General features: G+C 33.1%; 1 protein-coding gene across 1 annotated transcript in view; it reads left to right on the top strand.

Moving 5' to 3' along the window:
• LOC106877274 (RNA polymerase II elongation factor ELL) overlaps positions 1 to 24,525 on the top strand; it is a 66,352-nt gene that overhangs the window by 36,587 nt on the left and 5,240 nt on the right. Inside the window, exons 2-7 of the mRNA XM_052977018.2 lie at positions 8,984 to 9,028; positions 18,329 to 18,441; positions 19,163 to 19,288; positions 20,870 to 21,199; positions 21,645 to 21,715; positions 22,416 to 22,575. Coding sequence (XP_052832978.1) covers positions 8,984 to 9,028; positions 18,329 to 18,441; positions 19,163 to 19,288; positions 20,870 to 21,199; positions 21,645 to 21,715; positions 22,416 to 22,575 — 845 coding nt within the window. The remainder of the gene's footprint in view (positions 1 to 8,983; positions 9,029 to 18,328; positions 18,442 to 19,162; positions 19,289 to 20,869; positions 21,200 to 21,644; positions 21,716 to 22,415; positions 22,576 to 24,525) is intronic.

Genomic DNA, 24,525 nt, shown 5'->3' with positions numbered 1-24,525 from the left:
CTACTCATGCATGTTTTTTATTTCTATACATCATTTTTACTAATGGTTAAATGAGTAAACCCATTTGATGTTCTAGATTTTAGTTAAAAAAAATTTTTTTTTTTCAATAAGCTTTTAGTTAACACAGTTCTATATTTAAGAGATGAGGAATTATTTACATTCGACTGATATTTGTCCTCATCTTATTTGTTAACACATTTTGACTGATATACCCTCCAGCCTTCTTCAGGTGTCTTGGGGGAAATTTCGAACCTTGGTTCTCATTCCTATGGTATTTTTTCAATGTTGTTATTATTATTGTTATTGTTCGGGTCACTGCTTGGAATCGAACTCGGAATCTTGGGGTTAGTAGCCTGCACTCTCAATCACTACACCATATGCCCGTGAGCTTCCTTTAGTTGTTGTTTTAAATTTTTACCTAAATCTTGCTTTGGATTGAGACTTAGAAATTAAGAATCAACCCTCATATACTTGTAAATATGCATGGATATATTGTAAGAAATTAGCTGCAGTGCTCTTGAAAGCTACAGCAAATAATAAGAAATTCTCATTTGAGTGTCTGTTCTACCAAGGATCATAAATTTTTCCTTCTACTTTTAACGACTTTATCCGGTTATTCAGTGTCTACTTATTTTATTATATTATGTAAGTGGCAGAGTGGAGGCAGGTAGCTTAGTGGTTAGGGTGTTTGACTCGTGACTAAGATTGTGGTTTCAGTCTTGGACTGGGCGATACATTGGTGCTCTTGAGCAGTATGTTTCATTTCACGTTGTTCCAGTATCCACTTAACAGCATCTCGTCCAGGAAGGAATATATATGCCAGAGAAACCAGCCTTATTCTCCTTACAGAGTTATGTGGACTTATGTAACTGAGTATTTCACATTCATATTCCCATAACATAATCCTTGACCAGATTTAGTATGACAGTGTGCAACAAATGCTTAAGAAATTTCCTTCCCTCGAGGTAACTTTCGATGTCTTTTTATAAAAATAAGAAGCATTTATTAGAATGTCATCTTAGATATACTGTCTGGATTAAAGGTGGGATGGCCACATCTTAAATTCTTTTGATCATAGGTCTGCTCATTCAAGGATAACTTTCAGAACAGCATTATATTTCAAATAAACACAAGCTAATGTAGGAGCTTTATGATTTTGACTTGCTAGAAGTAGTAGCGAAATTTCCTTCAGATTGTATTCCACTGTCTGAAAAAGGACACATGAGTGCATTCTTGGAGCCACTGTCTTCAAAAGGACTAAATGATCAAGGCTGGAATGCTTCCATTGAAGGTTTGCACAATCAAGAACAGCTTAATAGTCAAATAGTATAAAAATGTTATAGTTGATATTTAATATATGTCATAAGTACTTTATTTTACCAGATGTAATATGAAGTTATTTTACAACACGTGTCCTATAATAAAAGCTTGATGTTAAAATAAAATTATCAAATTACACCATATATTTTATTGGCTGTTGTATTTTTCCACTACTTTGTGTGTGTGTGTGTGTGTAATTAAGAGCTTTGTAATCACTTTCATTGAGATGAAATATGCCTATTTAAAATGGAAGTTGCCATAAATATTAAGGACTTTCTATTTCGAGCCTGCAAGTTAGACTCTTCATAGCCATATATAAAACTCTTTCTCTTGTTTGTGTTTTGATTCTCGAATTTTTTTGGCTTAGCTTCATAAATGTTTTTTTGACTTTTAAAAGGTCTACAGTGCTTTCTATCTATACTTTTCCTAATCCTGTTAGAAACTTGGGGATTTTCATGAAATGCATTTTGCCCTGTGTAAAATGGATTTGGATGAAATTTGCTGATATAAATTGATCATTGGCGTACATTGTGAATATAGTTTTTATTTGTTGCCATGTCACTGTTACTTATCCAGGTGGGCTGAACATTAGTTAAGTTGCTACAGCTTAAGTGTTTCCACGTTTATTTACAAAATAGCAATTCAATTCCTGGGCATTGGTTTCCTGTTTTAAAGCTGAATTTGTGTTTCATTTGTTTCTGTAACTTAGAAGCCATGCTACTAGCATTGAGAAAAACATTCCAAGACATTCTTTCATTATTGTCATTGACATAGTATCCTGTTGAAGTGTATGCCTTGTCTCATTGCCTATCATTCTTCAAAAAAATTTTGTGTTTAATGGTTTTGTAGGACCTACATCACTAATGGAAACATCAATGCAATCAATGATCAACTATGTAATAATTCCATTCCTGTTCAGAATCAATAAATCTCAACATCACTTAGATTGCTGGCATGTACAGATGACATTGAAATATCACTGATTATTTTCTCCCAAGTTCTCTTTTTCTAATTAAATCATAATATTTCTAATTTCTAACCATGTTCAAAAATTGAAGGGAGAAAAAATCCAAAGAAATTGGCTTAATAAACTGCAACTTACAATTAAGAACTGAATGACAATTCTCTTTCACTTGACTCTTCAAACAAAACTAAAAAAATAAAAAAGAGTTGAATCGGACAATGAACTCACTATTATTAACATGGCTTTAGGTTTGACAACTGAGCTGCCTTCTCAATAAATAAGTGTAAGTGGCTGAGTATTCCACAGTCATCCTGTGACAGAGACTACTTTTGAATTTTAGGTACAGTCCATTTGATGGGCTCCCATAGTTTCACTCATAAGGCTTGGCTAGACCTATGGATATGGTAGTAAACACCTAAGATGTTACACAAATTGCAATGTTGGACATTATGACAGTGAAGCAAACTTATTGAATGGAACATGTAATTGTTAACCCTATATCCTCTAAATTATCAGCATGCAGAACTGTTTTTTATTTTAAATAATATATACACACACACACACACACACACACACATGTATCAATTGTGCAACAAATTGCCAGATATTGCTTACATGCTATGGTATTTAATGTAATGAATTCTTGGAGCCTGTCCAAGCTTTCGGTTTTGATGTTTTCTTTCCACAAAAGCATAGTATTTGAAACACCAATACTTATTAACAATGGGCATTGTAGGGTTAACAGTTCTGTTTGCTAGTGTTGCTTAGTGTAGTTATTACTGTGTTTTTTTTTTGTTTTTTGTTTTTACTCAGTTTGGACAGCTGTGTTGAGTATGAATTTAGCACAGTTGCTGTTGTACACTGGAAATTATTTGTTCCTATAACAGCATTCCAATTATGACCATCACATATTCCTGGGTGTAATATACCTTGGGTCAGTGCTCTTGACCATCACGTTATCCACTGTGTTTTTTTCCCCCTTTGAGAATACGGTAATTTAAAGGAGTTGGTTCCTGTTTTAGGCAGGCTGAATGACCATGCCATGGCTACATTTGTTTGTTTTTTTGACAATGCAAGTAGACATCAATGTGTTTTTATTGTGTAAACTGAAAGATGCCACACATAAGGCTGGCAAAGATTTGTAATCTTTTGGAATAATCAGCAAGCTAATGTATTATACATTATATGTATTGTAGTTTATTTAGTATTGTTGTATTTGGGGATGGTCATGTTGTCAGTTTAGCCAATGAAAACACATGCACTATATATTTGGTGTTCACTTGCTTCAGATTTATTTTATATCAATCTTATTTCAGCCAGAGTTCTTTCATCACACTCCTGTGACCTCATCAGTGGTCCTTTGCTTTTTTTTTTTTTGTCTCTCTTTACTAACGATCTGCCATTTTGTATTCCTGTTGTATGTGTCTTTATTTGCACATGTATATATCTCTGTGAATGTGTGGGAATGTGTATGGTGCCTGCATTATCAGTATCCCTTGTTTATACATGTTCGTTTAATTTACTTTTATTTATTTATTCATTTGTTTATATCTACTTACTTTCATTTCTTTGTTTTGGTATAAATTAAATAGATATCAGAAAGAAATGAAAAAAAGTAGATATAAACATGAATAAATAAATAAAAATTAAACGTGTATAAGCATAGAAACTGGTCTTATGCAGGTTTGTGTCAAGAGTTAAGGATAGAGGGACACGTTGGGTAATGTAGTTCTAGAAACTCTGTGAAAGACAATGGTTATTGCTGGTGTACCTTTTTTTATAAGTCTACACAAACAGAGCTGACCTGGACTGAATAAAAACTACTGTCATTACCAGGTCATTTACTTTGTCTAGATTTTTATCATAGCAAGATTTCACTGCCAACAAAATTGGTTATCCAATAAATTCTCATTTGGTGAAGTTGATAAAAAGATATAAAACTGACATGTTGATGCAATAGTTGACAGTTAGCTTTTAAGATTTCAGCTGTTCTTCATACTTGCATTCATTAGAATATGTTCTTGCTTACAGTTCATATTACTGTAAATGTCAGTAATAGGTTTGACCTGATTATGTATGTATGCTAATATTTTGTGTATCAAAAGATATTATTTAAGTGTAGATTTTATAACTTGATAGCTTTCAAGACGCAATTTCATATCGAAAAGCTGATAGAATGTTAAACAATTTGAGATAAAAGTAGCTGCTTGGTATTAAAGCAAGTTTCAAGTTTCATTAAAGTTCTCTCTCTCTCTCTCAACTATCGTAGACGTCAAAATCTAGTCACCTGTGTTAGTAGACAAAATATATGTATAATATAAATAAGTTTGAAGCATTTGGATTTCTTTTTTTGTCACAAATGAACTCAAATTATGCCATATTTAAATGAGGAGTAAAATATACAGAGGGTATTAAATTTCAATAAATTAGTTGTTAGATGTTAAATTATATAGTTGGAAACTTAAAAAGAAAAAGGGAGAAAATTTGGACAGTTTTGATTGTTAATAATAGTAATTACTTCTAAGTAAAATTTCTACATCCAATCACCCATATACAAACACATTACTATTTTTTTTGGCATGATTGGGTGTGTGTAAGTTTAATGGCTGTAGCTGGATTTCTAAGATCATAAATTGGTGGTAAAAGAGAACAGTAGTGTAAAAAAGTTGTGACTAAGGTTTGGAAGATTTTAATTCAGAACTTTTGAAAACAAGACATTTGTAGGACAGAGCCAGAGGTTGGTATCTTAAGGGTCAAGTCACAACCTTGTTTACATTCATTTTGAAGGTAGTGAGGAGCTCTCTAATGTAAGGTCCCATTGTGTAACAATCATCATGGAACTTTTAAGAGGATGTTACATAACAAGAGTTAAGTAGTAATGTATACATGCAGGCATGACTATGGTTAACTCCTTTTGCAATCATGTCGTTTCACGTTCAGGCTTTATTGTGTGGCATCTTAGGCAAAGGACTTGTATCACCCTGGGTTAACTTGTGATGGAATTTGGTTGATAGAAACTATGCAGTTTGCCGTACACATACACACACAAATAGATGCTTGCATATGTGTCAGCATGACTCTGCATTCTGCACTAAGCTGAACTATAGACTCTGTCATTTGTCACTATTTCCTAATCAACCACTTCTTTAGTTCTACTCTTTTTAAGAAGAGTGGGATGAAAATCTTCCTCACTTAGTGACAGGGAAAACATCCAGCCATGAAGCTATATTTTAATAAGTATTCATCTGTGTTATCATGGAAAAACAGATGTAACCAACAAAGGAATCTTCTCATTTTTTTTTAATAGTTAATACTTATTTAGATATATGAGGGGAACCCCAACCCCTCATTATTAACACTTGAGATGAGGAAAGCCAATTCACTATCAGACTTTGACCTCAGAAATGTGAGATATATTTTGTTTGCATAAACTTCTGTTAAAATTGTATGTGAACAACTTGATTAAATTGTTTTATTTATCTTTGATTGCTACATAGTATCTTATTGTAGAATTGAATAATACGAGAGTTCTTAATTTTGAAGTTGAATTTGAAGCTACTGATTTATATGAAAAAGATTTAATTTCTACCTACGAAGAAAGCAAACTTTTTTTTTTAACCCAAATAGTTTTAGTATTGGTGACTAACAAAATCATCAGTTTATATTTAAATTCTGGCAGGATGCTGTTGACTAAAGATCTTATCCATTATCAGATTTAGAAAACCAAGTTCCTCTTATACCTGTCAGTTTACCTTGCCAAATAATGCATCTCTTATATTAATTTATCTGTCCTTGCTCATGTGGTGGCACATATTACAAATCTACAATCACATAACTGTTAAGTAATTGGAATCGTTTTCATACTACACTGTTGCCATTCTATCTGTTTCCTTTTACACTCTTGCTCATAGCTGCCTGTCAACCCCTCTACCCATCACACTAGCAAGGGAAAATACATGGAGCATTTCATTCCAACACATATCACAACTTCTAGGCTAGCTCATTTTTTGGATCTACACCATAAATGCAATAGCTCTCATTCCTTTTTCATGTATATACTTTCTAGTGTATACTTAAATATAATAGCTCGTTTGCATTAACGTGCATTTTTCAGTTTCTTGAACTTTTTTATTTGGCTTTTAAAATATTCTTTAAATACTCTCCCTGCATTCTTTCAAGATATTCTTTACGTGTTTCATTTCAGTGTTCTTTGAGAATATCAATTAAATATCATTCCCAACACATCATCTTTAATAGTTTCTCACTGTTTCAAACTGTCCCATAAATATTTCAATGTTCTTTGACAATATCCTTGAAATATTCCATGTCAGTGTTCTTTCAAATTATATTTTAAATATTCTATCCTGGTATTCTTTCATAATGTGATTTAATATAGTTCTAAATGGAGATCAACAACCTATAATTTAAAAACACTATTTGCACCATGTATTGAGGGATGTGAAATGATGATTTGCATATTTAGTCTTAATACATCTTGACAGATTCAAATACAAATATGCTAGTCACTATTGTGTGTCACAGGATCTCCATATCACATTCAGTTCATTAGTGCAAAGGAGGCTATAGTAGAAGTCACTTGCCCAAGATGTAATGCAGTGGGACTGAACCCAGAACCATGTGGTTGAGAAGCAAGCTTCATACCACACAGTTACTTCTGTACCCATATCTCTCTCTCTCTCTTTCTCTCTTTCTCTTTCTCTCTATCTATCTCTCTCTCTCTCTCATTAGTATCACTTCAGGCATAAATATTTCTGCTTTTTGCCATTGTTTTTGTTGTTTTATTATTAGTAGACCAGTGATGGCAAACGTTTTAACTCAGTGTGCCAAATTTAATTTCTTTAACAATCCTGTTATTAGAACATCACATGTGTACTTGTATGTTGTATTTTTTTCATAACCTGATACTGCAGGGAGATTATTCTCTTGAAGCTTGTGCCATGTCATTACCAACTGGCATTGTAGGTTCTTCATAACTACCAAGTTCACCCATACAGTTTCTAAAATCATAGGGTAATTTATATATACCTTTATACATGCCTATGCATTCTCTTTCTGTGGTTGGTGCTGTCTACTCATTGACACAAGCCAATGAGGAGTGGTCTGTAGGTTTGGTACATGTTTTTTTTTTTGAGCTGTCACTAATATCAACCACAGCTGCTGCAAATTATCAATTTCACAGTTAATGTTAGTTATGCAGCATTATATTTGACTTTGCTTACAAAGCTGATATTCACAAATGTTTCATAAAGATTTTGCTATAGATTGCTGGAAACTAGACCATGTCGGTTTATGGTTTTTAAAAGTATGCACTTACATATGGAAACAAATAAGAAGTTTAGTATTTAGATAGGTTCACAACAAAAAAATGGGGGGGGGGGGGTTATTCTTGTATTTTCTAAGCCCCTTAAAATATTTCTTGTTTTTATTGCTTGTATACTAGTTTTCATATTTATTGCAACAAAACCAAGTCATTAAGCATCTTTTTTATTTTTAAAACATTTTGTAACATGGGAGCAAATAATATTTAAAAATAACATACGTTAGAGAAAAGCTAGTAAAATCAATCAATAGCTACAGAAACTGAAAATCTTAATCTAAAGGTGTTATTGGACACCTGTGTAAGGCCCAATGTATTTTGGTGCTAATGTGGTGTGAAGTGGGTTGTAAACAGTGTTGGATAGAGAATATCCGAGTAGTATTTTGTATGACCATTCAAATTGTAGCTTTGCTTCAGAAATAAGCCCCACGTGATAGGGTGGCTGTTGCAGCAAGTGTCACTGGCCATTCTCTGTGGCAACATTTTGTAATTGTGTGTGTGTGTGTGTGTGTGAGAGGCTCTGCTGAATGTATGATTTGGTTTGGGGTGCATGAACTGCTCCCCTCCCATCTTTTGCTGCTTAATCCCCCCTTTCTTTTTCTTTTCTTGGAGTAATTCTGGGTTGGTTCCCCTACCTCAATAATTCAATCTTTTATACTATTATGTTTACCTTTCTTCCTGTAAAAACATGAAATGTGATCCATATAGATGTAGCTTCAGTGCTACCAAGCTCATATCCAGATGGAACTTAATCTTATCGTGATTATAAATAGTGGAATTAAAATATTTCATTTGAATTAACTTCAGACAATTAATGTATGTTTACTATAACAAGTAAATTTTAATTACTTTCCAGCTTCTAATTAAGGTCATCTTAATTGTGTATTTATGCAGACACACGCATTCACACACATCTGTATGCACACTCAGGGCTGAAACAAGCAATTTCTGCTATGGAACTTAAACCATATCAAGCTGCCGCATTGGCAATTGCACCAAAGCGATCCTGTCCTTGTAAGACTAACAGCACTCTCACCTCCTATCACATGTAGATTGCAGATAATTTCATAGTTATTTAACCACCTGCTGATAGGCCTCCTCAACACTGTGGAATACTATTTGTTTATATGGTAATGATTTGAGTAATTGGCAGTGCAGTTGCTTGGTATGCAACAGATTCATGATCAACTCTTGTGGGAGGATCTGTTCTCATTTTCTGTCCTGGTTATACCTCATAATTTATATTTAAAATCTTAATCATTTAGTGTTACAATTTAATATGTATGTCAGTGTCTATATATGTATACATAAACACACACACCGACAGTTCTTTAATATTTTTCTTTTCCTTTATTTTTCAGGATGTACATCGTAAAGCAAATATCAAATTTCAGAATAACTCTGGGGTAAGTTGTTCCTGTAAATTTTTTTCCATTTCCATTGCATAACACAGATTAAAATGTATCTGAGCACTGTTGTAATGAGTAAACTTTTGCTTTGGAAACCACTGTGATTTTATTTCCATTTCCAACCTGATTAGTTCTGTCTTTAAAAGTAGAGAATATATCTCTATTTGCCCTAAACCAGAAGGTATATCACGTGGTAATCATTAAAAAAAAACTTAATTCACACTAAATTATAAGTAAAATATTTGTTAGGATAGGAAGGAATTTTATTTGAATGTTTAGGAGAATATCAAATTTGTCATAAATACTTAGAAATCTAGTTTATTTTGATATTTTACATGTATGTCACTGCTGTAGTAACTATCATTATCAATTTAACATCCATTTTTCATGCTTGCATGGGTCAGGTAGTGTTTATTGAAGCAGATTTTTTATGGCCGGATGCCCTTTGTGTTGCCAGTCCTCATCCGTTTCTAAGTAAGGTAATATTTCCCTGTGGCCAGACGGTTTTGCAGAATATTGCGAATGAATGATGCTGCTTGCATGATAGCTACACTCATTTTACAACTGTCATGTGATATCAAGGCAGGGAGACACACACAGATATGTATGTATGTATGCATGCATGCATGCGCGTGTGTAAATAATGAAGCAAAAAAATACTTTAGCACATCTATAATGATCAGTTACAATTGTTTCTGTACCGACACTGCTGCTTGCAACACCAGTTTATGTAAAAATTTGAAGTGAAAATTTATGCAATATTTAGTTTTAAACATTAGAATGACACTTCATCAGACTAGTGTCAAAGGTGTGCTTATGTTCACTCACATGCACACACGTGGCAAGCTTCTTCCAGTTATTTATCAGATCCCCTTAAGGCTTCGGTTGGTCTGATGCTGTAGTAATAGCTATTTGCCCAAGGCACCATGCACTGGAACTGAACCTAGAATGATGTGGTTGGGAAGCACACTTCTTACCACACCGCCACACCTACATCTAAACCACTGTTTAAATTCTTAACAGAAATTTAAAGCAGATGATATTTTATGCAAAGTAATTTCTCATGACGAAAGCTACAGATTTACTTGATGTGAGTACTGTTGATTGAATCCATTTCATTATATGCCTGACACTGTTAGGACTGGCATGATTCAAACTCCAAGTTAGTGCAGCACTGCACTATTTCTGCTATTCCACTTTTTCTTTCTATGAAGTATTGATTATCAATGAATAAACGGCTTGTGTGAGATTATTCTAGATATTTCCGAATGCATCGGCAAGATGGTTAAAACAAAACAACAAACAAGAAAAAGATAAAAACCCTCTTTCTCTCTCATTTGATTTCCAATAAATCATAAACTGAATGGCAACAAACCAACTAGCCTCAGGCAAGATTCGTCTACGTCTACCAATGGCTCAAGCTATGGTTAACATTTAACAGCACCTGGTACAGTTCTAGATTATAAACCTATATTGGCTTAAATTTCCTCTTGTAGTATTTTACCCAAGCTCAGCTTGATTGGGCAGACTGATCTAAGATGTTCCAGTTTATTTTCAACCACATTGTGTACAAGACTGTATTGTTCATAGTTTTTAATTCCTGTTTACCTTATTTTCCTGTATTCAAATCAATGTAGCGTACATCATCACTATCTTTTCCAAAACCTGCTGCATTTCACATGCAGTTTTTGGTCCTCCAAAATTGTCTTGGTGTATAATAAGTTGACCTATCTTTTTTGGCTGTAAACTTTGATCACTATCTTTTCCAAAACCTGCTGCATTTCACATGCAGTTTTTGGTCCTCCAAAATTGTCTTGGTGTATAATAAGTTGACCTATCTTTTTTGGCTGTAAACTTTGATCAGAAAAATTCTACTTGTATGCTAGAAAATGCAGTGTTTTTTTAAAGATGAGAGGATGCAGTTTGGATAAGATTTGCCTGCTATTTCTTTGTAGATCTTTCATTATCTCAGTCAAAAGGTTGTGATTACTTGAGTTTTTTGTTGTTTTTTTTCTCATTGTCCCAACTTTCTCTTGTTCTTTTATCATTGTATTTGGGGCTACATCATCCAATGTGAATTAAGGGAGATTTGGCTGCCATCTTATATAGTTTAAGAAGTCATGTTGTAGTCTTGTTCACTTGCTGCAAATAGATTAAGGTTACTTCAAATATGTCTTTTCAGTCTTGATACTACGTAAATATCCTGAAGAAAAAAAAAGTTTATTGAAAGAATTAGTGTATCAATTATAAATGAGATCTTTGAAATTGATATATGTTACATAAATATTAATCAACACGTGACTTTTGTGTCCTGAATACTTTAGAGTATCTACAACGTAGAGTTAAATTGCTTATTGTTAGACTTCAAAATTTTGTATTTGTTTCTTTTCTCTTTTTCAACATGTTAATAAAATATTGATGTTTCAGTGAACTAAAAGTTATCAACACTTTTAACTTAGAGCTTCAAAAGAAGAAAAAAAAAAGTTGAAGGTTGTTTGCATTTCAGCTGTGAACTTTCCCCATTTACAAATAATATGGCATTGTTACTCATAAAAAATTAACCTTTATAAAATGTAAGCATCAGTATGTTGCTGATTGTTTGGCAGACTGTTAAGTATTGTTTTACAATAGTTAATTTGATCAGGATTTCCATTTTATATAACTAATGTAAACTCATTCCTTATTGGTGTGCTGTTTCTTCCAGAAGGTAGGTCTTAAGTTCAAACAACTGAAGAAAGCCACTAAAGAGATAGGCATGGCTGCTAAAACCAGCTATGGTTGATGAGACCATAAGTGGAACCCTTCTGCTGGTGAAGATTAATGGTTCAGTCCTTACTGTTCCACTCAAGCAAAGTGTACAGGCTAAGGAATGAAACACTCATGACCCTGAGATGCCTACTGATGATATGGAAGAGTTTCTAACTTCGTGACGGATTTAGAACTTGTAAAACCAGAGTAGCTCCTGCAGTTTCCATATGAGGCAGATTATCGCTTAGGTTTATTTCACTCAAGCCCCATTTCTGTGGATGAGTTTGGCCTATCTACTTCAGTGTTACTACCCAATATCGATGCCACATTTCACAATGAAGAGAATTGTCTTGTTGTACCAGACCAAAAACTAAGCAACCTGCAGGTATAACATTTGCCAATCTGAACATTTTGAACAAGATCTAATTTTGGAAAATGCATACAAAGGTATATCTTGGATGAAACTTGGTTTTTATAGCCTAGCTAAACAAGGAGTGATTCCCAAGATCACGAAGTAGTTGTTTTTTGAATAATTTAAGTAAAACAAAAATTACAAAAAGGGAACTGGTATGGGAAAGTTACAATTTCAGTTATTTTGGTCAGGTTAGAAGCATTCTACATGAGATTGAAGGTGTTAAAAAGCAATCCTAACACTGTCCTACATGTCTATGTATATTTGTATTGCATATACAAATATACTTGAATACTATTAGCTTGAAATAGTTTGTTAATTATATGGCCTCGTAAGTATTATTTCAAGTGCATGTGACTACTTTAGTGCTAATAATTTTAGTCAGAGTAATTTGTGAGAGCTTATCTGCTGCAATTAATCTCCCAAGCTAAGGCAGTTGTGCAATTCATTAGTAAGATGTATTATATGAAGGGAAATCTGGACAGTACAAAAATGTATAGATGTTAGGTATGAGCAAGAATGCAGCTAGTAATGATAGATTTAATGTGAACAATTAATTCTTCAGTTGGATTGTTAAACAGGCAAAAAAAAAAAAAAATCTGCTAATCCTTGGTTTATCATGTAGTATTAGCTAAGGCAAATAGATTAAGGTTCAATATTATAGGGTTTATTTTTTTTTAAAGTTAGACTGTATTGTAGGGGGAAAGCCTCTTAGTGATTACTCAGTTTACTAGAATTAGCAGCCTTTTCTGTCTCAAATTATACTTTACTATCTTAATTGAAAAACGTTACATTGAATAATTATAATGTACCCAACATATGCAATACGTGAGAGGAGGACAGAACGGTCAAGGTTGCAATACTTTGATTGTAGATCTCTGTTAGGTGGGTTTACATAGGGTAGCCTTCAAAAGTAACCATCAGAAAGGACTTAATCATTTAATTCTTTAGCATTCAGGTTTCTTCATCAAATGTATTGGCATATTTATTCACCTTGTTTTGAATTAATCACGCACAGTCTCATAGCTTTGAGATTTCAATGAAGTGCTTGTTTATTTTTAGAATGACATTGTAAGGTAGGTGTGAGAAGCCAGATCTGACTGGTTTAACCCTTTGGCATTCAGATTATTCTGTCAAATCTGATACTTTTTATTTATCTACATTGTTTTGAGTTAATCATGCGTTATGTCAGCTTCAAGATTCCTATGATGTTATTGTTTATAAACGTATTTTATCATCGTCTTGGGTTGTCCCAGGGCTTGCGAGTGAAATTGGGTAGATGGAAACTGTAGAAGCTTGTTGGATTGGTTGTACATGTAATTCAAAAGTTACATGTTTCAATGAGCTATTGATTGAGCAAACTTTCATTGGCAAAACCATTGAAGATCTTTATACATGTTTATATGCATGCACGCGTGCATATTAATATAAAGCAGTATTTTTAATGTTTTGTCTTCTAGTCTTTTCTGAATTTGATCATGCGATACTTAGTTTGCCAGTATTCAATTTCTTAATCTAAGGCAGTATAGATAAATGTTTCGATAAAAGTTTTGCTCGTTTTAATCAATTTCGTTTTTGTGAAACATTTTCAGATATAACTCTTTATTTCACCATTCCACATAATTTGTATGTTATGACAACACCATTACTGCATGCAGGAGATGTAACAATTTTAGCATTACCTACTGTTTTAATTTTAAATATTCATATTTTAAGTAACCTTTGTTTGCTTTGGTTGAGCAATTAGATTGTTTGCAGAAATTGAATATTTTCCAGCATTGATAATCTTTGAACTCTTCTGAGACAAAGACTACTGATTCTTCTACAGTACAAATTATGGAATCATTCTTTCAAGAAACAACTAAAAGGGTGATATTTAGCATTTAAACCAGTCATATCTGGCTCAAGTTTTCTACCAATTTTATGGCCAGATCTGGCCTCTCACACTCACCCTACAATGTCATTCTGAAAGTAAACAATCAAATCATTGAAATCTTGAAGGTATGAAATACTGCATGCTTAATTCAAATTAGTGTAACTGAATGCTAAAGGGTTAAGCTTGGAGATGATGATGATGATACAACAGTTAAAGTTCATGTCTTGGCCTTATTTATGAAAGGCCAAGTCAGGTGTATTATAAAATCTATGCAAGGACTGGTAATTGTTAACACAAATGGTCTGCAATATTACAAAAGCAAATTAAATAAGATTCATTGGGTGGGTATTGTTTACTTGAGTAAAAAAAAAAAAAAAAAGATTTTAGTGCATGTAAATTAAGCTGCTATGCATACAATAGACATTTAGAATAATGAATAGTAAACTGAATGCTAAAGAGTTAAAATACTATCTGAATCAGTTGATTGGTTTATTTATAAATTCTAACACCGTATATTGGACATTTTGAACTATCTGTTAATAACATTAATGTATAAAAACATTAGCTAAAGTAATTTAAACTTCTGCTTATGTAGCTCGTTTTATCTCCATTCTGCTTTTGTCTTGTTTACTGACAGCATTTCCTTGGATAGCGATTTTAAAATTTTCTCATAATCTATATTAGTATATGCATTCCAAATTTATTATTAAATGGCCACTGCACATAGCTTAACTTGACCTAAATTGCTTCCTAACTAAACAGCTTTGTCATAAAGTTTTTACATAAGCGCTGATAATACAGATTTTGAAATTTCTTTGGTGGTTTTTATTTCATCTTATGGAATGCTATTTGTTCTGAGGAATAAGTTCTGAAGTTTTAAATATCATGAAAAAGCAACTTTTAAAATTGCTGCTGCTGCTATATATTCAGCTGAGCAAGCACATACTGGTAAGTTAACATATTGACACTGAATAAGACTGCTTGACATCTTTTGACTGGATTTCATTTCGGTTGCATTGTTTGTATTATAACAATTCCTTGACATTTCAATGACATGATGATAAGGAAAATATATAAAATGTCCAATGCTAAAAGAAAAGAAAAAAGGCAGTTCTTTTTTTTTTCTGTGCACTTTAAAAAACCAGCAACACATTTAAATATAATTAATGCATATATATAGTTATATGCAACAAACTGAAGATTCCAATACAAGAAACAGATTAGCAATTCTTTAAAACAGAAACGTAAAGGAAAAATAGGTGCTAGATGAAATTAGTTTCATTCTTATGGAATCTCCAGTTGGTAATTGAAGCTTGATAGTAAAATAAAAAATTTCTAAAAGACAACATACTGCATATGAGATACAAAATAACAAAAATCCCAGTATATTTGAAGGTATTCATATACTGTTTTCATTACAGGAAAATGTTGCTGGGAGAATCACACTGTCATATGTAATGTCAGAATAGTAAAATAAATAAAACTTAATATGAATATATTAATTGTAGAATGACATAATATTATTCATTTATTTACACTGTCTCTCTTAGTATTGCTTATCTGTAATGACAACCAGTTTTTACACCATCAAAACACAAGTTTTTATGTTGTACCTCTTGAATTTTTAACATTGGGGATTTTTACAAGTCAAAAGCTGAATCATGTTATGATTGAACAAATATTAAAAAAATGTGATTGTTTATTCAAATGTTTGTAGTGTCTTTACTTCTGATCAGATTATTTTGAAAATTGATCATATTGCAGAAGAGATTTTGTGTTTTGTTACTCTCACCAAAAATAACATACCCATATATATACAAATTTCAACACAATGTGGTAACAAACTCGACTGTTCCCTTCTGTTCTATGTATAGCATAGTTTGTTGGGCAATTGAATTGGATCAAAACTCAATGGAAAAAGTTGTTTAAAATATATATATATATATATATATATATATATATATATATATATATATATATATATATATATATATATATATAGCCTTCACATTTAAACATATTTTTGCACCACCACTTGCAAAAGGTTCACTGTTCTACTTCCATTCTTAGGCAAACACATGGGTCAATGTCATGAGCGTTACATTTACTGAATGTAAATAAATGATAAAAGAAATAAAAATTTTCTCTCTTAGATTAGATAGCTTATGTCTTCCTTTAAACTCATAAACAAGGGTGGTTCAATTTGTACTGTTTCAAGTAGTATATGAGTGACTGGTTCTTTATGGAATTGTATCCTGCTGGATGTTAAGAGTTAAATAACAAATTTTTTGCTAGCTTCAATTATTGATTTCTGTCTGAAGGTTTCAGAAGAATGAAACTTAAGTTGGCCTGTTTTTTTGTTTTTTTTTGTGTGTGTGTGTAATATTTGTCAGATGAATTGGGAAACTTCCTGCAATAAAGTAAATTAGCAAATCAACCAACCATATCTCACCCAAATATTCTACCTGTTCTATGTCTAAACCAACCAGATCTGACCTCTTTCACCTGCCCTACTGCATCATTCAAAGAATAAACGATCACATCAGCAAAATTTCAAAGCTACTAGATAATATATAATTATTTCAAAACAATGTGAATAAATAAGCCTTTACACTTGACAAAGGAATCTGAATACTGAATGCTTAAGTTATAGTAAGGTGTTATGGAGGGGGGGGGGAAAGTTGTTTGTTGCTTCTCCTCCCTAGATATGATTTAAAAAAAAAAAAATTGAAATATAAGTGAAGCACCTTAAGCAAGTATACTTCATTGTGGTCTGAGAAGTGTGTGTTAGTTAAAAGTTTCCAGTAATATGTAAGGCTTAATTTTAGTTTTAATTTTGTAAATAATGAATGCTGCCTTCAATTGTTCAATTATAAGTGAAGTAAACTGTTAGCTTTCATTAACAATGAAAATGGCTTTCAAGAAGTATTACCTTGCAACCATGGCTGTTGTCTATCATAGTAACATTGGTTATTTGATACAATGAAGGAAGGATAATAACACCAACAGCAATAATGATAAAATAAATGAAAAACTGAATAATTGTATTCCAGCTTTGGTAATGATTGTTGTGGTGGGTTGAGTTGGCAATTTATTTGAAACTTATACTCTCATGTATATACAAAAATAAAATTAACCCTTGGATAATCTATGTTTATTCTTCCATTGTTTGTTTCTTGAAGCAGGTAAATTTGGTGAGACATCTTGTCTGATACAAAGTTTGGTTTATTGCTCAATAATTGCTTCTGATTTCTGTTGTAGAGGTCAACTACTTTTCTAAATTCACAGCAAGAAATTAGATTGAAAACCTATCTTTCAAATAGCCTTGTTGCTAACTCTGAATGTTATGTAATTATATCTAGTTGGTTTGAGGGAATATTTGAACATATTGTATATTGTTGGAGTTGCAGTAATTGTTTTTACAGCTGGTTACCCTTCCTGTTGTAATCACTCAACAGTGAAGAATGGAGCCTACAGTCAGTGACTGTTTTATGCGGGAAGAGGGGGGAATAGTTCTGAGTAACTTACATTTTATGCTACATTAGAAAGTATGCTGCTATATTTTCTCAACAATCTGCTTATTCTGTAGACATTTCCTACCTTTCTGTACAGAAAATATCAGTAAACTCAAATGCTTTTCATGTTAAATATTAGTCACTTTTATGTGATATGTTGATGTAAGATAAAAAAAAAAAAAAAAAGCTTGATTATGGTAAAAATTTAAATTAATAATAGTATCTCTTTTCTAAGTTATATTTCATTGATCAAGTATTTTGCATGTTGGTGTATTTCCGATTGTTTGAGTTTGGAGATTTTAATCAGATGGAAATAACTAATTTCATTATCACCAGTAAGATGTAGGTATGAACAAAAGCAAAGAACAAAACACTTGTTCTTGAACATAAATTCATTGTCACAATAAAGTATGAAATTAAAAATGAGGTTTTGTCTTCTAAATAATGTGGATTGGTATTCAATTTATCAAAGTAAACACTAATTCAAGACATGCTGCCCTTTCCTTATGACAGAAACTGGACAAATTGGGACTAAATAGAGCATGCAGGAAATGGGTGGGGGGATCATCCCTCACCTGCATGCTCTCTTTAGTCCAATGAGTAATGATGTACACTGCTAAAAGATTTTGTTTGGTCTACCTAACCCGTACAAAGTATTGTTACAATGCACTAGTTTTGATGAGTTTAGTTACAGCATATAAAAAATGCAAAATATAATATTGAAATATTTTGAAATTTCATTACAGTCTATCCAAATTCCATCGCTCAGAGGAGAAAATAGAACATTCCAGTTCTCATTATCAAGTATACAGGGTGACCTGAATGGCAGTTTTGATTGCTTAGAGCAATCTACTTCTAGGTGAGTATTGCTGTTATCATATTTGACTCTTACTAAATTGTCATGTAGTAGACCTACTTAAGAAATATTTCCAATTTTATGGAGACACCATTTCCAAGCAACTGTATGCACGCATCCCTTCTTGGTAATTGGTGTTTAGGTAGCAATCAGAGGTTTTTTGCTTTTCCTTTTTAGATGGAGTAGGGTAGATTATTTTTTTTTTTAATCAACTGATTTTTATTGTCATAGGTGTTATAATGTTAAATGTTATGGACAGGTCTCTGTTCATAACATTTTTATATCATCTCCCTATTTAGTTTGTTTCCTTATATGTTAGTATAACACCATGCAAAAACAAACATGGTACACAGTAATACCTCACTTTACGAGGATCCACTTTACAACACCCTGGGTTTACAAGCGTTCTCCTGGAACAAATTAACTCATATATCAAGGCATTACTGTATTTGTTTGTGCCAAAAGCATGTCTAAATTATTTATTCTTTCATATGCTTGCAACATATCTCAAAATGCTACAAGAACTCATTTCAAGAAGCGAGGTTTGTGTCAACAAGCTTCAAAATGTTTTGGGGAAAAACTTTAGGAAAACTACATTTGCTAGTGGTGAAAGATATTCCTTCACTCTTTTTTTTTTTTTTTAAATTCATTTCCAAAATCTGTAACTTTAAGCATGTTGCTAAATTATGTGGTAGTAATGTTTTTATATTTTCATACCCTATAGATTTGGAAGCCATATAACTTCATTAGGCTGTATGACTCAGCGGATAGTGGTGCAAGCTTCTGATGATGTCTACAAAACAACCAAGGAACGTATGACATTGGCTGAAGAAGAGAGCAAAAAAGTTTGGTGAGTTAATATTTTTTTTTTTTTTAACTTTTAAACTGCTGCAAAACAATACATATTGGTTTCTTTTGAATAAGTTTAATTTAGTTCATTTCATCAATTACTGTAAGCTGAAATTCCTAAAGCTTGTAGATAGCTGTTCATAAGGGGATTTTACAGCAATTGAATATCTTGTTTCAGCTTGGGGTGAAAATTTTCTCTATATTAAGAATCATATGTTCCATGTCTATGCACAGTTCTTTTCACATTAAAATATACATATAAAAAAATCATACTTGAATACCATTAAGTTATGACTGTTTAGAATTATTTAAATTCCAATTTTATGTTTTTTTTAAAGTTTAATTCAGCAATATGGCTCCTTTTTAAAATATATTTTACTTATCATCTCTGTGTAGAACATAAGCTGACATCTGTTACAGGCCATGAAACTAGAAATACCCTTCCTAAAATTACATACGATCAACTTCACAAAACTCATTTAACTTTGGCTGGAAAAAGAATTTGTTTTACACGTTCAGTTATTCATTTTGAACAGCTAAAAACCGGAAATGTATAGAGTTGGCCAGGATAGTTTAAAAATATTATGCTTTTTTTTTTTTTTGTCCTTTCCCTATTGATCTAGTTGATACCTCTACTGCATGGGTCTAATCAGGACTGAAGCCTACCTGGAGTTATTACCATGTCTATCAATGTTCAGGCTTTTCTTCCTCTTAATATTGTCTATTTCTAATTTTAAATTATGTGTCTATGACAACTTGCAGTGAGTTATGGCTACAAATGGTGACAATGACATTTCTTGCTAACAAATTGTAGTTCTATGCTTTCAAATTCCTCTGGAGTAAAAAAAAAAAGAAAAAAAAATGCTTTACTTAGAAATGAGCTAAGGGTTGGCAATAGGGAGAGAGTTTCTGGCCATCATTTCTATCTTGATTACGTGCCACTTTAGCCATACTAATATGAAATACGGGATATTAAACTGAGATTTTTCTTATCAGTCCATTAAAGGAAGAAAAAAAAAAATGAAATGTTAGGTCACATTTTTTAGTATTTTTTTCCCTTCAGTATTGTCATATTCAAGGTGTTGTGGTCATTGGTTGTAAGCACATATTTTACTATATCAATCGTAGTTTGATGTCCTACTGTCCTGGTTTCAAATCCAATTGACACCATAATCATTCTTCCCAAACCAAAGACTGAATAGTAAAGATAGTAATTCTCCAGAGCATAAAGAGGTCTTTTGTTCTGTCTACTTAACACATTTTCTTCCCCCATTAGTTGAATACTTTAGCTCTTTAGCATTCAGATTACTCAGTCAAATGTAACACTGTTTATTCTATTCATGTTGTTTTGAATTAATCATGCATCATCTCATAGCTTCATGTTTTTGATGATGTGATAGTTAATTATTAATATGGCATTGTAGAGTAGATGTATCACATAGGCAAGATCTGGTTGGTTTAAACATGGAACTCCTCAAGAAGGCTAATTTTAATTGTTGTTTATCTTTATGAATTGATAGCTGAATGCTACAATTATATATTTATTTGAAATAAAAATCATTTTCTGTTTTTTCTGCTCCAGCACGAAGGAAATCAAGCCAACTGGGTCGTTTATGCGCCACATATACAAAAAGGTCAATAAAAACTCTAATGCTATGTCTTTGAATAAAACTCCAAGTGCAATAAACCAATCATGGTCAGGCCATGGTTCCCATCACTTATCCCACCACTCTGGGGTATCAAGCAACTCTGGTAGTCATTCCAATTCTGTTGGTAATGGATATTCTAGCCAGAGTAGACTACCATCTTTACACTCTTCATCGTCACCGCATACTGGAACTGGTTTTTCTCATTCAGGGAGCAGCATAAAAAGAAATGCCCATAAATCAGCTATAGTTGATGAACCATATCGGTTAGTGTCAAAATTTAATTTCACTCTTTATATATTTCTATATACACGACATAAAATTATATCTATGTGTTTGTGTAATGCCTATGAATGATTGCAACCTACACTGGGCTACAAACAATGATGTCAACTTTTTTGTGTTTGTTTTAAGAAGCCTGTTGTGTTATGTATGCATGTGTGTATGAGAGGTGAGAGAAAGAGAGCATGTCCTTACTTTGTTTTGATGTTTGTTGAAATATCCTGTCAAATCCTCCACTAGCTCTGATTTTGATTTCATGTAAAATGGCTAAGGGTCGATGATTGGAAGAACACATGGCTGTAAACGTCCTGCCTTAATTCACCTGCCAGCCAAGCCATTATTAGCATGGAACTCTGTGTTTGTCTTTCAGCTGTTTTTTTTTACTTTCTACTGTGTTACTAATAATTTGTTCCTCAAATTTAATTTCAGTGATAGAATTATTCATTTATTGGCTCTACGACCTTATAATAAGGCTGAGTTGCTGCTACGGTTGAAAAAAGGTACAACGTTTTTTTGGTGTTTTTTTTCTATTTTTGATTTCAAATTTGTTTCAGTTGTTGCTAAATAAATAATAATGCATTTAAAATATTTGAATCTTGAACTAAATGATTAACTAATTCATACATAAATATCATTTAACATCATCACTGTTTTAATGCCTGCATTTTCCTTGCTTGCACAAGAGCAGATTTTCAATGGCTGGATACTTTTCTTGTTGCTGACAAAAAGATATCCACTTGCTTGGAAACAAGCTAATATATTCCCTTATTCCTTGAAACAACACAGCTCGATGCACAAATGTTTTAAAAATTTATTCGGGATATTATAAAACAACACTGCTTCTATGAATGGTGGCTTTTCCTATCAGCATGCAGATGTCCTAAACAAGGTGGGAACACATGCATTCTCTCTCCCTCCCTCATACACATACAGGATGGACTCTTTACAGTTTCTGCATTGGTCAGCCTGTGGCTATAGTAGATGACCACCATCCAGCAGTGGAAACAAACCCTTAATTATTTGGTTCTACTGTGAACTTCTTAACCATACCCAAGTTATGATCTGCTTGATAATAATAAATAAATAAAAAAAACTAAACTGTGTTGTAGTAAACCATTTGTAAACTAAAATTTGTATTTCCTTTCTTTATTTTTCAATTGTTCTTTTCAAATTTTAATTTAAAAAAATTTTTAATTTCAGATGGCATACTTGATAAGGATAAAGAATGTTTAGCATCTATATTAGATGATGTTGCCTCACAATATAAAGATAATAAATATACTTTGGCCAAACACGTATTGAGTGAAGTGCGGTTAGAATGGCCCTATTACTCAGACGGGGAGCGTCAGTTAGTTCGAAGGTAAGTTGTTTTACAATTTTGATACTCCTGCAATTTTAAATAGGTATGAATTTTCATTTTGCTTTCTTCCCCCACCCCACCCCAAATTTTAACTAAGCTCTCTGGTGTATATATATAATCATCATTATTATTTAACGTTCATTGTCCATTCTGGCATGAGTTGGATGGCTTGATTAGAGCTGGGGAGCTGCACCAGACTCCAGTCTGATTTGGCATGGTTTCTACAGCTGGATGCCCTTCCAAACTCCAACTACTTTACAGATTGTATTGGGCACCTTTACATGACGCAGCATGGGCACTTTTACGTGTCACTATATATTGTGTGTGTTATGTGTATGTTAATAACACCTAGAAGGAGGTGCCTTTTTTTTCCCTCACCAAAATGAATGGAGCTTTTGGCCAGGAGGATCTGATGCCACCAGATGGTATTCACTGTTCATTGGGTGTTTCCATCCTGAGCCGTAACATCTTCCTGTTGGTGGATCAGCAAAGGTAGCCAAATCACTACTACTCACCTCTTCCTGACTTCCAGCTGAACTCCTGTTTCTTGTTCCAAAGCCAGTAAGAAGCTCTTTCAGTTGCCTCTCCCATCTTGCACACAACCACTCTTTGTTCCTTTCGTCTCATACCAATTGACTGTAGTATCCTCCATTCTGACTGAGCAGGGAACACCCTATCAAGCATCCATTCATCTCCACCCACTTCCTGGGAGGGTTGTGTGGGTAGAATCCTGAGGCACCTCCTCCATAGGGTCTTATCAGAAGCAACCACCAGTAGATTTTCTTTTTCCCAATTATTAATGGTTGTCCCCTCCTGAGATTGCTTCCAAGTCCTACCCCACACCCCCAAGAACAGATTGCAGGTTCTGTACTGTCATTGGATACATTCCTTGTCAAACCTACCTAAAGGATGATGCAGATGGTTCATTTGAACTCCTTTCATATTGCACCTTTTGGTGATCTTATTCATACCAAGCACCGAGCTGGTATTTATATTTAAGCCATGAAAGCTCATTGTCATCTGCTGTCCAAATTCTATAGGTTGGGCGATCCATCAGGATCCAGCTAACAAGAGGACTGCTTTGACAGGGTTTCCACTGCTAAATGCTTTTCTTAAAACCAATCATTTAACATATAGTTTTTACCCCAACTCTGATAAGTATGTCTTTTTGATCATGCAGACTAGTGACATAGGGGGAAATCTTCAGTCACAGTAAACAGATCAGCATGAGAATGAAGCGCCAATAACCTGCCAGGAAATAACAGCTAACTCGTACCATGCTGTCTTTGAAAATGGAAGATCAGTTTTTTATAATATTGTTTTGTACACACTAAAACTGAAAGAAAAAAATACAGCTTGTATCTTTGATCATGGGTCTGTTCTGTCAATAGGCTTGGAACTAAACCTGATTCAAGGAAATATGGGAAGTATTAAAATTAATGTGTTGACTGCTGTGAATAGTCATACGTTTTTGCAAAAGAAACACTTCTGTACTTCCTGTTCATTATACGTTCATAGCTAATTTATAAAGTGCAAATGTAATATTGAATTAGGTTTGTTATTTATAAGCCTTTTCACATCTGCTGTAAGAGAGTTAGAACTAGACTGCTGGACATGTCTTTTCTCCTTCACTTCTTTCTAAAACTTTCAATTCTGGCAACTACAATGAGCTCAGCACCGTCTCTGTGAAAGCTTTTTGCCTACTTAGGACTGATTTGCCTATGCTTGACTGCCATTAGTACAGAATACTTTTCCATCTCAGTCTTTAAAATTCCAGTAAGCCAACAAAGCTAGCTCTGCATAGTCACTCTATTTGCTAGAAATAGCAACCAGCATTTCGTAAATCACACCCAGTCGTCCTAAAAAGAGAAGTGCACATTGAATAATGTAGTCCTAGATTCAATAGTCATGACAAGAATGCTTTTAATCATAGGTATTCTGGGGCTTAAC

This window comes from Octopus bimaculoides, chromosome 2, assembly GCF_046866305.1.
Source record: "Octopus bimaculoides isolate indiv1 chromosome 2, ASM4686630v1, whole genome shotgun sequence".
NCBI classification, from domain to species: domain Eukaryota; kingdom Metazoa; phylum Mollusca; class Cephalopoda; order Octopoda; family Octopodidae; genus Octopus; species Octopus bimaculoides.
The sequence above is the reverse complement of the archived record's forward strand: the minus strand, read 5'-3'. Positions and strand labels throughout refer to the sequence as shown.